Genomic DNA, 19,058 nt, shown 5'->3' with positions numbered 1-19,058 from the left:
TGGCCGTTAAAAAAAGAAACAAAAGGAAACTAAATATCTGCATAATATTTCCATCGAAATATCACAATAAATAAGAAATAAATATAAAATTGAAAGAAGATAAGGCCATAAAATTTGAAAATTGTATTGTATATATTCCAACACAACTACCAGACGCCAACCTAGAATTCAGCAACCCCATTCAATTCAATCATCTCACCGCCTCTTATTTATTCCAAACCTCATCCTTCGGTCACCAACAACACGTGTCAAATTGTCGTTCATTGATCACCTAACCGCCTCGTCACGCTAACCTTCTTTAGCGTGCACCATCTGCTATAAATACAACCCTAATTTCACCCCCAATTCTCATCTCATTCATCAAATCAATTAATAATAATTCTCTCACCGTTCGTTCTTCATCAATTTCTTCAATTCACTCAAGGTATTGCTTACGATCTAGTTTAATTTCTGTTTTTGAGTTGTTAGATCTGTGTTTAGTTTGTGGATTTATACGGATTTTAGTCTGATTTGGTCTCTGTTGATGAACAGTTGAATTAGGTTTTAGATCTAGCAATCGTATTGATATTAATCTGTTTAGAATCGTATGAAATCTTCGATCTGCTCTTAATTTGTATCAGTTTTGTATGGTTTCTAGGCTGATTTGATGTGATGATGAACAACGGTTGACTTTAGCTTTATATTTTGTGATTTTTTGGATTATTATTATGTTTAGGTTTATATGCTTTTAGTTTGGTCTGATTATGAAATAGTTTGATTAGATCTAGCAATCATACGGATTATTAATATTTATTTGTTAAAGTAGGTTACAGTTTTAGGATTTAATGGATCTTATATGTATACATCGATTGAGGTCTTTTTGTTTTAGGTTTTCTTGTTTTAGTTATTAACAGTGTAATTGATTGTTGATCTTGTTTTTGTTAAGCTCTGTTTTATCGATTCCACAACGATTCAGGTGTTTGTCTTGATTTTTAACTGCGCTTAATTAATTGTTATTGACAATTTGTTTTGATCAAGGTTTAGCCAAAGTTATATTGATCTGTTTGTATATTGTTACTTATTTTGTGTTTATTGTTTTGGAACAGATGCAAATCTTCGTTAAGACTCTTACTGGCAAGACCATCACCCTCGAGGTTGAAAGTTCCGACACAATTGATAATGTCAAGGCTAAGATCCAGGACAAGGAAGGAATTCCTCCAGACCAGCAGCGTTTGATCTTTGCTGGTAAACAACTCGAAGATGGCCGGACTTTGGCAGACTACAACATCCAGAAGGAGTCAACTCTCCACCTCGTGCTTCGTCTTCGTGGTGGAATGCAAATCTTTGTGAAAACCTTGACCGGCAAGACTATTACCCTTGAAGTTGATAGTTCCGACACCATTGATAACGTCAAGGCGAAGATCCAAGATAAGGAGGGCATCCCACCAGACCAGCAGCGGCTTATCTTTGCTGGTAAAAAACTTGAGGATGGCCGAACTCTTGCTGATTACAACATCCAGAAAGAGTCGACCCTCCACCTTGTCCTCCGTCTCCGTGGTGGTATGCAAATCTTTGTGAAAACTTTGACTGGAAAGACAATTACCCTCGAAGTTGAAAGTTCCGACACCATTGATAACGTCAAGGCGAAGATCCAAGATAAGGAGGGCATCCCACCAGACCAACAGAGGCTTATATTTGCTGGTAAACAACTCGAGGATGGCCGAACTCTTGCTGATTACAACATCCAGAAGGAGTCAACTCTCCACCTTGTCCTCCGTATTCGTGGTGGCATGCAAATCTTCGTGAAGACTTTGACTGGAAAGACGATCACTTTGGAAGTTGAAAGCTCAGACACTATTGATAATGTGAAAGCCAAGATTCAAGACAAGGAGGGTATCCCACCAGATCAACAAAGGCTTATCTTTGCTGGTAAGCAATTGGAGGATGGTAGGACTCTTGCTGATTACAATATCCAAAAAGAGAGTACCTTGCATTTGGTGTTGAGGCTTAGGGGAGGAATGCAGATCTTTGTGAAGACGTTGACTGGAAAGACAATCACTTTGGAAGTTGAGAGCTCAGACACTATTGATAATGTTAAAGCAAAGATTCAAGACAAGGAGGGTATCCCACCAGACCAACAGAGGCTCATCTTTGCTGGCAAACAGTTGGAGGATGGTCGGACTCTTGCAGATTACAACATTCAGAAAGAGTCCACCCTTCATTTGGTTTTGAGGTTGAGGGGATGTATGCAGATCTTCGTTAAGACGTTGACTGGAAAGACAATCACCTTGGAAGTTGAAAGCTCGGACACCATTGATAACGTGAAAGCTAAGATCCAAGATAAAGAGGGTATCCCATCGGACCAGCAGCGTCTCATCTTTGCTGGAAAGCAGTTGGAAGATGGCAGGACTCTTGCGGATTATAACATCCAGAAAGAGTCTACTTTGCACTTGGTGTTGAGGTTGAGGGGAGGTATGCAGATTTTCGTGAAGACATTGACCGGCAAGACAATCACTTTGGAGGTTGAGAGCTCAGACACAATCGATAATGTCAAAGCAAAGATTCAGGATAAGGAAGGGATCCCACCAGACCAGCAGAGGCTGATCTTCGCGGGTAAACAGTTGGAGGATGGTCGAACCCTTGCGGATTACAATATCCAGAAAGAGTCAACTTTGCGTCTGGTGTTGAGGCTTAGGGGAGGCATGCAGATATTTGTGAAGACGTTGACCGGTAAGACCATAACTTTGGAGGTGGAGAGCTCGGATACTATCGACAATGTGAAGGCGAAGATACATGATGTTAGTTGTATTTAGTTATAATTAGGGTTTTAGCCCATATAGTTGGCTAAAGCCTATGGGCCTTTTATGGGTTGATAGCTAGGGTTTATTTGTGTATAAATAGATGTAGTTGTTTATGTATTTCTCACACCTTCAAGTAATAAACATTACTTTCACTACAACCATCTTCTTTACATGGTATCAGAGCTACGGCTCTCGATCCAAACCCTAGCCGCGATCTGACCCGAACCTGAGTCTGACCAGCCGTCACCAGCAGCCTTCAGATCTGAAACAAGCTCCTGCCTTGTTGTTCTGTCCTGTCACGAAATCCTTTTTTTTTTCTTTTCGACCGTGAAACTACTGTTCACTGACAAGCACTGTTCACGCGGAATCACTGTTCACTGGTACTGCTCATCGCGCGGAAACACTGTTCACGCCGGAAATTACTGTTCACGCCGGAAAACACTGTTCACGCGAAAATTACTGTTCACTGCCGGAAAGTTACTGTTCGCTGCCGGAATTACTGTTCGCTGCCGGGATTAACTGTTCACGACGAGTAACTGTTTACGCCGGAATCTGTTCCCGCCCTCCACCCGCACTTGTTACTGTTCACAGTCAATTTTCAGTTTCGTGTATCACTATGGGCGAAAATACATACATGTATACATTTACTAAAGAGGAGCATGATCTTATTCAACGGTTTCTTACCTCCCAGTTGCCTCATCCTCAAACCAGCTCGGCACATTCAGGTAAACCTTCTAGCTTTGACTTATCATGGGTGATTGATTCTGGAGCCACACATCACATGACTGGGAATCGGGGTATTTTTTCTAGTCTTCAAAATGTTTCCCGTGCATCGGTACGTCTTGCCGATGGATCTTCATGTCCCGTTCTCGGCATAGGATCCATCAGTAACTCGGAAAACCTAAAACTGTCTTCTATCCTATTTGTTCCTAAATTTCCTACCAGTCTTTGTTCAGTGAGTCAGATTACCAAACAAAACAACTGTTATGTGACCTTTTACCCAACTCACTGCGTTTTTCATGAACTAGGAACAAATCGGGTAATTGGTACTGGTTTTGAATCAGGAGGTCTCTATCGTATATCCCCGTTTTCGTATCTTGTAGCAAACTTATGTGATTCCGCTGTCAGGGAGGCTCACTGTCGGTTAGGTCATCCCTCTACAACGGTTCTAAGGCAAATGCGACCAGATTTACCACTTTCGTCTTTTAATTTTCATTGTGTGTCGTGTCAACTTGGTAAACATACCGGGCGTCCCTATCCCCCTAGGGTGCCCAATCGAGTCAGTTCCTGTTTTGAACTGTTGCATTCTGATGTATGGTGTGACATTCGTCAATTTCGGGTCACTTTTGTTATGTAAACCCGACCCGTTTGTAACCCGAACATTTCAAATATATAAAATATTAGATCTTGTCATTTAAAATATATAAAATATTGTTTTTTTTTTATATTATGCATTGTTTGACCATTTAAACATACCCATTTTTATGCAAACCATAAAAGAATCTTTATACCCAACCCTTCACTCCTTCCCTATATATACACACCCATCTTCTTCATTTTACTCTTGCTACATCTCCAAAAAACTCTCTCAAACTCCATAGATTCAAGGTTGTTATTTCTTATGTATTTTTGAAGTTTTGACTTCTCAAGTCAAACTAACTATAGTCTTTCATTCTAACTTGTTCATCTAACATTACTAACTCTTGAATATGGTGGTACAACATATATATAATACACACCCCTTGTTTCCTTTATTTGTTACTTCACCGACTTTGGTTGGTTAAGTTTCGAATGTCATAAGGCAAGGCTTCATGGAGGACTTCGTGTTCTTGATATATATTTACACACACATAACTTATTATACATATCACTTATGACTAACTTCTAACCCTTTAGTTTGTTCATCTTATTTACAAGTTCCATGGTGTGGGTTTGTATAAGACTAACCTCGGTTTAACCGAAACTAGTCCAAACCGGAAACCGAACTTTTGTTTACTACTTTTGTTAAAATAGTTGTTTAAACATGTTTATTGCTAGATTTGAGTTTCAAAAATCATTTTTACAAGTTCTTTGATATTAAGCATATGGAATCCATCTATGAACTCGTTGGGAGATGGAAACCGAACTAAACCGAAACTTTTGCTTAAAAGACTTGTAGTTAACTTTTTTTGTTGTAAAATTTAAGTTTTCTTCATTTATAAACCAATATACAAGTTCTATGATATTTGGGCATGTAGAAACCATCTATGAACTATTTGTGAGATGGAGACCGAACTATACCGACTTTTACTCGCTTAAGACACACAAGTGTGTTTTTAGTTATCAAGACTTGTATATTACTTTAAAAAATAGTTTACAAACTGATTTTAATTATTTTCTTAAGCACTTGGAATAGTTGGATCCAACTTGATCTCATAACATAGCTTGGACCGACAAAACCGAACACTCGCTTAACGTGCGTTGTTAGTTCTAAACAATAGATCTACATACTTGGTTAAGTGTTAGTATGTTTTAATGAGTTATCTCATAACAATTAATATTTTGGAAAGTTGACTTTGGGTTTGACCACTTGTCAAGACCCGAACCGACAACCCGAACATTCGTTAAAAACCCGTTTTAGTATCTTTAGCCTAATGGAACTTGCATTTTAGCATTTTCCCCACCTTATTACTTAACATTGGTTAAGTAAATATTAAGGTTAGATACTTTAACCCGGTTTTGAGCAAACTTACATTTTTTAAAAGGGTTATTATTATAAATTCTTAAATAGTTACATTTTAAACCTTGAACTTTAATTGATTAGTTTTTGCAACAATTATTTTATTTAAAGATCTTCAAGACAACCTTTCTAAATCCAAGACTTTCTTTTATTTAGGCTTCATACGTTAAACTCGTCATTCCGGCAAATCTGCAAATAATCAATCTTTCAAGTTTATTACTTAAATGTGAGTAACTTCATACCCCGTTTTCTATCTTTTATTTTGGGGGTGACATTTTCTAAACTAAATGTTTTATACTTGGGTCTTAAACCACAAACGTTGTTGTATACCTTACTTGAATAATTGCTCGATTTGGTGTTCTATGCTTATTTGACTATGTGTTTATCGCTTTTGGATGGTGGAACTATAAATCCTAGCCCATTTGGCAACCCCTCATGGCAAGGTGTCGTTAACGTAATGCAATTAACGATAACTATAAAATCCTAAACTATTTGGCAACCCCTTATAGTTGGGTGTCGCTAACTTGTTAGCGATAACTATTTATCCAAGTTTATAGCTATTATTTATGGTTTTGTATACTAGTTTTGTGGCTATTCATACTATATATCTATTGTTCAAACTTATGAATTGCTCACCAACCTTTGTGTTGATAAACTTTATTTTATGAAATGTTACAGGTTTGCATCTAGGTTGATTATGGAGTTCGGTGAAGAAAACATCACAAATACCGTTAGGATATTAGCAAAAATGAACAATATTTGATTTGCTATATTTTGTTATATTTTGTTGTATTTGAGTTATGAATATTTGGTTATGTGACATTTTCGATGTTGTGAAATGAAATGAGTTTGTTAAATATTGTCGCTTTAAATAGTGTCATGCGGTTATGAGCAATCGTTGCACCCGGGCATGTTCCGCCGCCTTTGGTCGGGGTGTGACATATGGGGTCCTTGCCCTATCAAATCTACGTTGGGTTTTGAATATTTTATTACCTTTATTGATGACTATTCTCGCACTACTTGGGTTTATTTGTTGAAATCTCGTAGTGAGGTATTTTCCATATTTCGAGAATTTAATGCTTATGTTCAAAACCAATTTAACACCACCATTAAAACTTTACGATCTGATAATGCTAAAGAATATTTTTCCACCGACTTTTCTTCATACTTAAAAACCAACGGCATTATTCATGAATCATCGTGTGCTTATACATCTCAACAAAATGGTGTGTCCGAACGCAAAAATCGTCACATATTGGATGTTGCTCGCACAATCATGATCCAATCACGTGTTCCTCATCATTTTTGGGGAGATGCCGTTCTCACTGCCACATATCTGATTAATCGCATGCCCTCAACCGTTCTTCATGGTAAAACACCGTTTTCTGTACTATTTCCCAACGATGATCCATTTCCTCTCGCACCTAAAGTATTTGGTTGCGTCGCCTATGTTCATGACCATAGTCCAAAAACCATCAAACTTGATCCTCGAGCCATTCGTTGTGTCTTTCTTGGTTACTCACGGGTTCAAAAAGGGTATCGATGCTATAGCCCATCACTTCACCGATACTTTACCAGTGCCGATGTCACTTTTCACGAGTCTCCTTACTTTCCCGAGTGTTCCACTCCTGTTTCTGACCCGTTTCCCGACCTCGATATACCCACATCTCCCTTCATCCCCACCATTCCTGTGTCAATTCCTTTTACCGATCCAATCTCTACTGATTCTGACCCACCGACAGAATCTCCGCCACTGCTTTTCACATATGCTAGGCGGGGTAGGGGTCAAACATCAGCGACTCTTGATTCACACCCTGGCCACGACCCCGAAATACCCTCCGATACTCCGTCTACATCTGAGCAATCCACACCTCTCACTAATACATCCTTACCCGATCCAACGACCTCTGATACTCCCGTTTAAGATCCTCCTGGTGCCCCACTTCCCGATATACCTATTTCCTTTCGCAAGGATCCCCGGAAATGTACTCGTTACCCAATTCAGGACTATGTTGCCTACACCCACCTATCTCCTGAATCTCATGCGTACACCACTACCCTTGATTCCTACCCGATTCCCAAAAATGTGACGAGCGCTCTCGCTCACCCAGGATGGAGACAGGCTATGAAAGATGAAATTGGGGCTCTAAAGTCCAATCATACATGGGATCTTGAAACACTTCCTAAAGGGAAGCGTATTGTTGGTTGTCGTTGGGTGTTTACGGTTAAACTACACCCGGATGGCTCCTTACACCGCTTAAAGGCTCGGTTGGTTGCAAAAGGGTATTCTCAGGCATATGGCATTGATTACGATGAAACCTTCTCTCCGGTTGCTAAAATGCCATCTGTCCGTATTTGTATCGCTCTTGCTGCCATTAATCATTGGCCGCTCCACCAGCTTGATGTCAAGAACGCCTTTCTTAATGGTGTTCTTGAGGAGGAGGTATATATGGAGCAGCCCCCAGGGTTCGTTGTTGAGGAGGAGGCCTCGAAAGTTTGCAGGCTACGTCGTTCTCTATATGGTCTTAAACAGTCTCCCAGGGCATGGTTTGGTCGATTCTCTAGTGTTATGGGACAGTTTGGGATGACTCGGAGTGCCTACGATCACTCTGTCTTCTTTAGACACCAGAAAGGAAAGAGGATTATCGTTGTTGTTTATGTGGATGACATTATAATCACAGGTGATGACGAGGTCGGGATTATCGAACTCAAGCAGTTTCTTCAGTCTCAGTTTCAGGTCAGCGACTTAGGTCGATTGAGGTATTTCCTTGGCATAGAAGTATCCCGCTCTCCACAAGGAATACTTCTCTCCCAACGAAAGTATGTTCTTGATATGTTAACTGAATGTGGCTTACTGGGTTGTAAACCTGTTGATACCCCAATGCTTCCTACAAAGAAACTCCTCCCAAAGGAAGGAGGTCCAATGAAAGATCCTGAGCGATACAGACGGTTGGTTGGTAAGCTTAATTATTTAACCGTCACACGACCGGATATCTCATTTACTGTCAGTGTTCTGAGCCAATTTATGGCTACACCATACACCGGTCACTGGGATGCTGCCCTTCGTGTCTTAAGATATCTTAAGACCTCACCTGGCTTGGGTATATTATACTCCGATCAGGGTCATTGTCGTGTAGGTGCCTTCACGGAAGAAGGAGATGGTCGGATATCAGGGTTCTCATATGCAAATTGGGCAGGTTGTCCGATTTCTCGACGATCTACCACCGGATATTGTATGTTTGTTGGAGGAAATCTTGTATCATGGAAGAGTAAGAAGCAACACACGGTTTCCCGGTCGAGTGCCGAATCGGAGTATAGAGCCATGGCAGATGTAACATCAGAGATGACATGGGTTCGTCGTCTTCTCAGAGAGCTCGGGGTTGTTTCTAATGACTTGATGAGGTTATACTGTGATAGTCAGTCAGCCATTCACATAGCCAAGAATCAAGTATTTCATGAGAGGACAAAACATATTGAGGTCGACTGCCACCTTATCAGAGATCGAGTAGTAGGCACACAAACTGATCCTCCTTCCATTCAACCAGTTCATGTGAAGACAAATTTTCAGCTAGCAGACATTCTAACTAAACCGCTCCGAAAAGCTCAGATAGATTTTATTTGTAACAAGTTGGGCATGATTAACATCTATGCTCCAACTTGAGGAGGAGTGTTAGTTGTATTTAGTTATAATTAGGGTTTTAGCCCATATAGTTGGCTAAAGCCCATGGGCCTTTTATGGGTTGATAGCTAGGGTTTATTTGTGTATAAATAGATGTAGTTGTTTATGTATTTCTCACACCTTCAGTAATAAACATTACTTTCACTACAACCATCTTCTTTACACATGACATGGGGGGATCCCACCGGATCAGCAGAGGCTGATCTTTGCTGGGAAGCAGCTTGAAGATGGACGCACACTCGCTGATTATAACATCCAGAAGGAGTCCACCCTTCACCTTGTTCTTCGTCTACGTGGTGGGTTTTAGATGTTTGTGTTGATTGTTGGTTTGCTGATGGTGTTTGGATGTTGAAACAAAAAGTTGTGTTGGTATGTGTTTATGTGGTTTGTTTGCTACTTTGAAATTTGAATAATAAATGGTTTTTATGGATTTATCTTTTGTGTTTGTTTTGTATATGTTGATGAGCTAAAAACAAGTGAGTGATTTGCTTGGTTTCTGGTTTCATGCCTATTGTATATTTGTATTGTTGAACCAAATATCGACGAATATACCTAATAAAGCATGCACCTAAAATATGCCTAGTATATATATTCATTTTCAATCAAGCCGTTATGCTTGAGGCTATTCAAAAAAAAAACATTGACGGTTCGGTTTCGTCGTCTCTAGAATAATGTTGATTCTAAATTCATATTGATGACGATGATGACCCTTCAATCAATGGATGTTGAAAGTATATGAGGTTTTTTTTCATATATTGATTATCACTTTTTAAATACAGAGATGTAAATGTTTGAATTACAAGATAATGATAATAAAATGTCATTAACTATCCCAATATTCAAAGCAGAGACAGAATACTTAACAATCATACCTAAAAAAATCCAATTAATTCTGTTAACAGATAATAAACTTGGTGAACACACTAATTAATATAGTTGCGATGACCAATTCACTACAACTTGAAGAAGGCTAGTTGAGTCCTCTTGGAAGAAGCGCAAGCAAGGGTCATTTCACTCTTTTGTAACGTACACCAGTTATCAATGTAGGCCATCGAGTCTAGATCTATGTGAGGAAGTTGATGCGCTTTTAGGATCTTAAGGATCTTCTTCGATCTACCTAGAAGTTGAGCAGCAGACCAGATGCTATCCGCCCTTTCCTCTATAGCATCGTGATGACACTTCATTTTTATGACACATGGTAAGTTGGTAAAACAAGCACATAATATGTCCGAGATAATAATAGATATATGCTTGAATAGTTCTTCATCATTTTCCCAATTTTGTTGCTCACCGCACTCGAACAGTATGGTTCGACTGAGTTTGTACATGGAACTTGCTGCAATGAACTTATGAAGTGAGTGATCTAGACCGTCCCCTTTGCGGCTCTTGAATTGTATCACAACTTTTACGGCTTCGTCACCCAACCGCTGAAGAATCTCCTTTGATGTTTCTGCTTTGCAAGTCTTCTTTTGAAGCTCAATGTGTAGCCACCTGTTGTATACTTCAACTTCTGTCCATAGCCATCTAGCGGATTTTCTCGCCTTTACCAATTCAACATTTGTATTGAGACTTTCTTCAATGTGATTTACAATGTGTAGGCCTTCCCTTATGCTAGAAAGTAACCCCCTTTAACATGGTCATTGGCGACGTTCGGAAGTGCAACGGCAATGGCTGTCAAAGTCACTACTACTAGGCTCCAAGAATTCGGTGGTTCGTCTGGATATAAAGGTGGGACTTGGTCATTTTTGAACTCCACAACTCCTTTGAACCCGGTAGACTTCTCTAGAAGATTTATAAGATTTCGTGGCTCCTTCGTGTTAGACTCTTGAAGAAGTCGGTTCATAGAATCGAGCATATTTCTTAATAACTTCTTTGAAAGGTTCGCCTGATCGTCAAATTGTTGAATATAGCTAGCATACATTTCCATCTCTGATCTCCAACTGTTGTTAGATGCATTTGATGCATCTTTAAACCCTTTAAGAAATGAGAACAAGACAATAAAAGATGTTGGAACAACAAATATTAGTTTACATATGACTACAACTATTGTTTGAATAACTATGCAAATGTTTAAAATCATGTTTTTGAAATTATGGAAAAGTATTTTGCAATGACGGCCTGGAATATGTGAATGAACATGGACGTGTTTCCATTGTTGAAGGCTCTGGGTCCAATATTTTTCGACTCTGAACACGTTTAGATGGTTCATGCTCCGTCTTTTGGTGGTGTTGAGATAGAACATAACAGTGAAACATCTAACAAGGGGTGCTATACAACCTATTAAAATCCCAAATAATTGCACACCAAAATGGCATAGCTTGACCACTTATAATTTGATTCTCCATACCAAAAATTTGATGCGTACCTCATCTTGTTTACCAAATCAACGCTTACATAAATGACCGTCAATGAGCACATAACCCCTAGAATATAAGAAACCGGTGAGCAAGCAATCACTAATTGGGGATTGCCTGTTTGTGCCAACATCCAGTACTTCTTGACATAATGTACAAGTTCCTTGGACGAGAAGTTGATTTCTTGGCGAGACGTTGAATCTAGTTTGAGAAACTCCTTTTGCCGGTGTTCTTGAATTCTCCTAGACGTTGGAACTTCCAACGCTACCGAAAATATCCATGTAAGAGGATATATCAAAGATATGAGACCAAGCATGTTTAATGTAAACACCCCGGTAAGGGACTTGATCCATGCATTTACATTAACGGTGATAACGAGGATACCCAACGCTACGACGTTTGCTAGAAGTTCCTTGTCGCTCATAAGCCCTAACGACGGGAGAAAGTTGGCTAACATGGTTAACAAGAAAATAAGGCTCCCCTCTTTAGCCATAAAACCAATGTAGCCGACGTCACTCATGTCGGTAGTTAGATCTACCGGTAGCTTCATTGCTATTGCTATTAGTGTGATTGAAGCGGCATTAATGGTGAAAAATTTGCATGGAAACCGCAGTTTTTGTTTTCGAATGCCTTCAATGGCATCGACCGCCATTGCGAGTGTGCACACTAGTGATGCTCCAAAAATATACAAGCCCACCCATGGTATGGCATCCTCAGGAGATTTCATCTTGCTAAATAATATAAAGATTAAAATTTAAGTTTTAGAGCTTGATACTTATAGGAATATAAGAATGATATGAGAAGTTCTTTGCAACTTCTAGAAAAGAAAATTGAAATGGCCACCACTTTATTTTCTTTCATTCTCATGGACCTGACATGTTGAAGTATAAGTATCAAATTGTTGGACAATAATAGTAAACACGTTATTGGGATATTTTCAAAATGGAATAAAAATGCAAATTGAAATGTCCTTTCTAGAAAAAATTACGTATACCCCGTTATATACTCGTGTAATTACATATATACCCAACTCTAAAAATATCACTATGAAAGGCTTAGAACCTTTATGTCAACCAACTTTGTCAAAGAGATTGCCTCTTGCTATAAAAAAAGTACCTCATTTCTCAATTTTCAAATGCACCAGCAAGAAATAAGGATAATGGAAAACTAACAAAAGCTGGGTCCAAGTCATTGAAAGGAAAACGCAAAAGGGACAAACTATAGGCTCTCTACCCCTTGAAAGACCAACACGGAGAGTTGGAGACACCACCTGAATAGAAGGTACCAAACAGCTGCGCATGAAGAAATAGCTCAACGGGGAGGCGCCGCATGTACATACAACAATTTTGCAGCGGAGACAACCCTACTGCACAATTGCACGTTGGGTCCTGCGCAAAATGACATCCACTATATTGATTCTCATGCCGGAGAGCGGTTATAGAAATACCCCTCCCCCCCTTTTTTCTGTAACAAGGCGTTATGCAGATCTAATTTGTTCGTCATATTCAAGGATTTCAGTCCCCATTCACTCTCTGGAAATAGTCATCTAGACTCCGGTTTAGTTTTGTGTTTCTTCAATAACTGCAATCGATTTATGGAACTCTATGAGATCTCTTTATATAGCTAGCTAAAACCAATGTCGTATAGTGTGTTAGAACTTATCATATGGAGAGAGGTTAGATGATAGGACCTTCCAAACTAAAAGCCACGAATTGCATATCAAATTCGTATCGTGCCATAAATTCACACCATTATTGAATCTTTATTTTGGATAAAATTTATATATAGGTTCGAACCAACAAATCCAGAAACCATTTTACACTTGCCTTTGGTTGCACTTAATGTCTTAATCGGCCATGATTACAAGTTTGACTCAATGCCACTATTTTGATATTAATCTACATAAACTATTTGCAAATTCAAGAACAAGTGTGATTCGTTAGTGAGAGCATATGATTTTTTGAGAGCCCACTATTCTTGAAATTGGCCATCTCCAGACTCCAATCGTGTACTCATGGGCTTCAAGCAAGCCCAATACTGATTGGTCTGCCCAAGCCCAACATCTAAAATAAAGCTGTCCAAGTTGAAACATGCTTCCTGGATGATTGTTCTAGCCTTCTAGAACCGGAAAAACCTGTCTAGTCCTTACCATTAACCGGGTCAGGTCGGTCTTGGCGTGTAAGACCCGTTTGATCACCCCTGGCGACGTGCATGAAGGCCAGAAAGTTCTTTTTCAATAAATTGACTTGATCAATTATTTTTCAACAAGAATGGCCCATGAGAATGAAAAGATAATAAAAATACAAAAAATAATTTTCAACAAGTTTGGCCTATGAAAATGAAAGGATAAGAAACATACAAAAAAACAAGTTGAAAAGAAAAAAAACAAATGGAACCATCACCATTCACCACTCTTCCTCTTACTTGTGTGGAAATATTTTTCTATATGCATCAAGCTTAGGTAATTCTTGCTTGTTAGTTGTTTTATTATTGTTTTGAGTTTTGTTTAGCAAGATATGACATCTCCTAAGGATGCTATGCCATGGGTTGGGTTGTATATTAGTGGAGCATCTTTGGTTTGCACTCTTGCAGTGGCGGTCGATGCCATTCAAGCCATTCGACGACGAAAACTCTGGTTAATTTCCATGCAAAATTTTCACTATCAATGCTGCCTCGGTCACACTAATAGCAATAGCAATGAAGCTAACAATGGATCTAACTACCGAAATGCCTGGATTTTACAATAAGCAAGCAAAGTATTTCGGCATCTATTTCTTGTTCACTATGTTAGCAAACTTCCTCCCTTCTTTAGGGCTTATGGGTGACAAAGAACTTTTGGTGAATATTATAGCACTAGGTATCCTCATAATCACCATAATTGTAAACAATGTTGATTCAATCGTGTACACGAGTGATTTCCTTGGCCTCTATAGATATGATATTTTTGATATTTCCCGTTATATTGCCATTTTCCGTAGCTTTGATGGTCCCAACATCTAAAAGTATTATAGAACACAAGTACTTGAAATTGCAAGAATAAGATTCAACTTTACTGAAGGTTAACTTCTATTCAAAGGAACTAAGACGTAATGTCAAGAAAAGTTGGATGATGGCAACGTCCGGTAATCCTCAGTTTGTGATTGCATGTTCACCTATATGTTATGCTCTTGGAGTTATGTGCTTAGGTGTGGTTATTAAGACACTTTTTGTTTTGCTAGACTTGTTTCAGAATACATCACTAACAGTTTTATGGTATGGAGAATCAGATTATAAGTGATCAATTTTAATCATTTTGGTTATGCAATTATTTGGGATTCTGGTAGGTTGTATAGCACCTGTTTTTAGATGTTTTATCGCTATCGGATATTTCAACGACTCCATAAGATGGAGGGTTAACCATTTAAACATGTTCAAAGTTGAGAAATATTGGACTCAAAGGCTTAAGCAGTGGAGACACATTCATGTTCATTCACATATTCGAGGCCGTCATTTCGAAGTAGTTTTCCATAGTTTCAAAAAAATGGTTTTGAATGCTTGTATAGCGCTTCAAACGACATTTGTGGTTATATGCAAAACAATATGTCTCGTGCCCAAATCACTTTTCATCGTGTTGTCATGGTGTTGTTACTTATGCACACCTTTGTTAGAAAGGTTAAAGGAGGAACGAAATGCATCCAACACAAATGCGAAATCAGAGGTAGAGGAATATACTAGTTATGTTCTACAGATCGAAGAGGATACAAAGTTGTCGAAGTGGTTGTTAAGAAATATGTTGAGTTCTATAACTCAACTTCTTCACGAGTCAGAAAAGAAAGATCCAATTGATCTAATGAAGCTCTCGAGAAATCTAAAGGATTCAATGGAGTACTAGAGTTCGACAATGACCAAGTCCCACCTTTACATTCAAAAGAAAACCAAAATGCATGGAGTCTAGTAGTAATAACATTAACAACCATTGCACTTGCACTTCCTAACATACCGAACCACATTGTTAACGAGTTACTTGTCGGTGTTGGAGAAGGTCTTGAATTTGTTAGACATGTTGAAGAAAATCTCAATGCAAATATCGAAGATTTGGTCAAGACAAGAAAAGCATCTAGGCGTGTTTGGACTACACTCGAATCATGTAGCAAGTGGCTACGAATTGATCTTCGAAATGATGCACACAAAGGAAAAACATCTAGGGAGATCCTTCAGTGGTTAGGTGATGAAGCAGTAAAAGTTGTGATACAGTTTAAAAAGTCTAGAATTGATAGCTTAGATCACTCGGTACATAGGTTCGTAGCTGCAAATTCCATGTACAGAATTAGCCAAACCATATTGTTGTACTGCAATGACCAAGAACATTGGCCTAGTGATGAGGAAATATTTGAGTTGGTTATAAGTATGATTGCAGATGTACTATTTGCTTGCTTTACGAACTTACCACGTGTCATAACTACGAAGTGTCATCACAAGGTTATAGAGAAAAGAGAAGAAGACATTGTAACTGCGGCTCGGCTTCTTGGTAAATCTAAAAAGATCCTTAAAATACTGAAAACACGCAAACTTCCTGACATGGACCTAGACACAATGGCGTACATTGATAAATGGCGTGTATTATCCAAGAATCAAATATCCAATGCTGGTGTTTCTTCGGTCTTGATATAACCAGGGTCTTCATGTTATAGTGATTATGTTATGCTAACTGTTATGTAACAAGTGTGGATGTGTTATATTTTTCACATTTAACATATGATGTAACATTCTTTCTTTGAAGCCAATCAATATTATATGTTTTGTCCTTAAGGAGTTGAAGAATCTGTTTCTTGTTGCCCGAGTGAAAATGTTCCACAAGGAAACCATCTTCGAATTACTCTCACCCAAGCACAAGTAAATGTTGGATTATTCCTTCATCCACATCCAATTAACTTAAATTCACTAATTGTATCCGAGGCTGGATGCACCTTATGAACTCATCCACTCTGTTTGCTACATGTGTGAGATTTGCCTAAGATGTTACAATCATCTTCATATGGACACATCGCCCTTGACAAAGATTCACCTAAAGTAGTCCCACGAACACTCTGAGGGCTCGTATGCCTCGATTAGGTTTTTCCAAACATCCAAGACAACGCAAAATGTCTTTCATACCATTTGCAATCATTCAACCTCTCACACCAACTAATATTGTACATTTCACACATAGTCACAGATTTGTTTGGTTTCCTAAAGATATCAAGGATGTCACCCTTCTAAGTTATACCCTCATCCAAACATGCATCCAAACATGCTTAACTATGCACGGTGGGTTTTACCCACATCGTTTGTAGATAGCGGAAATGCTAGGTTCATACAAATTGTTTTGCATCGAATACCACAAGCGCAGCAGAGTTAGCAAACATATCAATATATGTCTAGAGTTAACTCATTGATCTTCAACACAAATGAAACCGATACTCTTATACAGCATACAACATATTTTAACCAAATAGTAAACGAAACCAAGTTTAATAATGAATATAATACTATACATGACCTTAAATAAATCCTTACAATATATTTAGGTCTCAAAAATACCAAATTTCCATGAAAACAAAAACAATCAAAAAATGCAGCCTAGAAACACAACAGGTTCCGATAAACTTATATAAACACCGAGCGAGCTACAACAATAATTAAATCTTCGACTTCAAACGCGGGCTTGATTCAACAAACTGTACATATATCACCATAATCGTAATCATCATAGCTTCTTGGGCAAGTTGTAGGTTTTCTTGAGAAACTTTGAAGCAGCATCATCGTTTCGGTAACACAAGACACGTAAAAGCGTGTTTGGGTCAGACGGCCCCCACTGGCCCGTGGTTGCAGGTAACGGGAGTCTAGATTTAGCAGATGACCCGTAAGTCTCTAAAGTCAAACGTCTAAATCGCTCGATGATGTTCTCGGTTTCGGTTCTGAAAAGTGGAATAACATCTCTCGCGGTACTTGAAAACTTATTAATGACATCCATTGGTAACCCGTCACCATTTGCCCAAAACAAATCTTTAATCGACTTGAAATCGTCTTCAATTATTTGACAATCTTGTCGGGTAAAAGACCGAGACGGGCCACCCGCAAGTAAAACCAACAAAACCCTTCGAGAGACGCTTTCATTATTTCAGCAACGAATCGTGTTCGAACCTGCTCGTGAACCGTTTCAGCTATAACCATTAAGTTCTGTTCGAGCTCTTGAATAAATTGTTCGATTGTGGAAGATGCGGGTTCACCGACATACAAACCGTCCCATAAACAATGGCTAAGATCGTGGAACACGATCTTGTAAGCTGCTGACTCACAAAGTTGTTGGATTCCTTCTAAACATGCACCGGGTGTGAGCTCAAAGCGTTTTGATAACCCGTTTGAAAAGTCTTCGACGTGGGCAGATTCAGAGTTTCTTAAAGGGTTATGATTCTTTTTTCTAGAACTTCGAGCTCGGTGTGTATACGTTGGAGTGTGTTTATGCGTACGCATAGTTGTGGTACTCCAAACCCGTTATTGTTATCGCCATTTGTCGTGGTGACTTGAGAATTCCTTCTTTGTAAGCTGGTTGGTTTTTCCTTTTTCTTAAAAACACCGTGGAATTTTGCCTCAGTTGCACATCGCGGTTAATGCTGGCATCTGTGGAATAAATGTAATCCTTGTTCCTGCACATAAATAAATAAACAGTGAATACTAAATAAAGGGATGTAAATGAGCCGAGCCAGGGTGGGCTTGGGCTCGGCTCGTTCATATTCGTAAGCTGAAATGCTGAGCACGAGCACAGCTTGTCTAAAGATCGAGTTAGCCCCGTGGCTCGTCAAGCCGGTTTGTTTATTTTTAGAAGATTTTAGATTTTAAATTTTATATTTTGCATATAATGGTGTGTGTGTGTATATATATATATACAAAAAATAAATTTGTAACATAAAACTAATGCAGAATTCATATACGTACTTTAGAGCCGTATGACCTTTTATAATGAAAAGAATAAAAAAAAATAGAGAAAACTCTCTTAATACTGAGATATATACAGCTTGTGTATATATAAATTGAGCTTTGATTTTAACGATCCAGCTAATGAGTGAGCCACAAGCCGACCTTGGTCCGCACTTGTTTACAGACTGAGCTGGCCCGGCTCTTATTTACAAATGAGCCGTGAGCTTTTTGAACAGCCAAAATTAAAATTAAAATAACCTAAAATAATGTGTTTTATAGCTGAACATAAAACAATTACCACAGCCCGATTTTACTTTGCTTGTGTAATACTGTAGACATCTATCAAGACCAACAATCAAATCAGGAAGTAATGCAGGATGCATTGGAATTGGCAGTTGAAAAAACGCATCCAAAGTTTCATCAATAATTCTCAGCACTTCAACAGCCGAAGGCGCGTATCCATCTTGATTGGCTCGGGGATTCCATACCTACTTATTAAAGAATTATTAGCTCGTGACATTTAAACATGAATTAATTACTAAAAGAAACCAAATTATTTGGGACCCACCTCTTGTTGAAGATTTCGGTCA

General features: G+C 38.7%; 2 protein-coding genes and 1 pseudogene across 3 annotated transcripts; 1 reads left to right on the top strand and 2 right to left on the bottom strand.

Moving 5' to 3' along the window:
* Positions 1–370: 370 nt before the first annotated feature.
* On the top strand, positions 371–9,610 carry LOC143592122 (polyubiquitin-like). Its single transcript, XM_077072116.1, has 3 exons — positions 371–424; positions 1,086–2,781; positions 9,352–9,610. Exons 2-3 carry the CDS (start codon positions 1,086–1,088, stop codon positions 9,483–9,485), a joined length of 1,830 nt encoding a protein of 609 aa, XP_076928231.1. The 5' UTR covers positions 371–424; the 3' UTR covers positions 9,486–9,610.
* Positions 9,611–10,131: 521 nt separating this feature from the next.
* Positions 10,132–12,184, bottom strand: LOC143592123 (uncharacterized). Its single transcript, XM_077072117.1, has 3 exons — positions 11,650–12,184; positions 10,812–11,152; positions 10,132–10,719 (listed from the first exon to the last, which is right to left on the bottom strand). Exons 1-3 carry the CDS (start codon positions 12,182–12,184, stop codon positions 10,132–10,134), a joined length of 1,464 nt encoding a protein of 487 aa, XP_076928232.1.
* A 4,836-nt stretch (positions 12,185–17,020) lies between these two features.
* LOC143592126 (protein unc-13 homolog) lies at positions 17,021–19,054 on the bottom strand (annotated as a pseudogene). Its single transcript, XR_013145859.1, has 3 exons — positions 19,037–19,054; positions 18,767–18,956; positions 17,021–18,197 (listed from the first exon to the last, which is right to left on the bottom strand). The product of XR_013145859.1 is annotated as a protein unc-13 homolog (transcript).
* Between the last annotated feature and the right edge of the window lie 4 nt (positions 19,055–19,058).

The sequence above is a fragment of the Bidens hawaiensis genome, unplaced genomic scaffold (genome assembly GCF_021521415.1).
Source record: "Bidens hawaiensis isolate Kalapana, Puna unplaced genomic scaffold, B.hawaiensis_p1.1 tig00040539_1, whole genome shotgun sequence".
In the NCBI taxonomy this organism is placed as follows: domain Eukaryota; kingdom Viridiplantae; phylum Streptophyta; class Magnoliopsida; order Asterales; family Asteraceae; genus Bidens; species Bidens hawaiensis.
Note: the sequence above shows the minus strand (reverse complement) of the source record. Positions and strands in the feature narration are given on the sequence as shown.

Excerpts from the sequence above, each read along its gene's own strand:
- LOC143592122 (XM_077072116.1), top strand. The coding sequence starts at position 1,086 with ATGCAAATCTTCGTTAAGACTCTTACTGGCAAGACCATCACCCTCGAG. Across the intron at positions 2,782-9,351 it reads GGCGAAGATACATGATGTTA|GGGGGATCCCACCGGATCAG; the intron begins GTTGTATTTAGT and ends ACACATGACATG.
- LOC143592123 (XM_077072117.1), bottom strand. The coding sequence starts at position 12,184 with ATGGCGGTCGATGCCATTGAAGGCATTCGAAAACAAAAACTGCGGTTT. Across the intron at positions 11,153-11,649 it reads CTGGATGTTGGCACAAACAG|GGTTTAAAGATGCATCAAAT; the intron begins GCAATCCCCAAT and ends CATTTCTTAAAG. Across the intron at positions 10,720-10,811 it reads CGAACGTCGCCAATGACCAT|GCGAGAAAATCCGCTAGATG; the intron begins GTTAAAGGGGGT and ends GAATTGGTAAAG.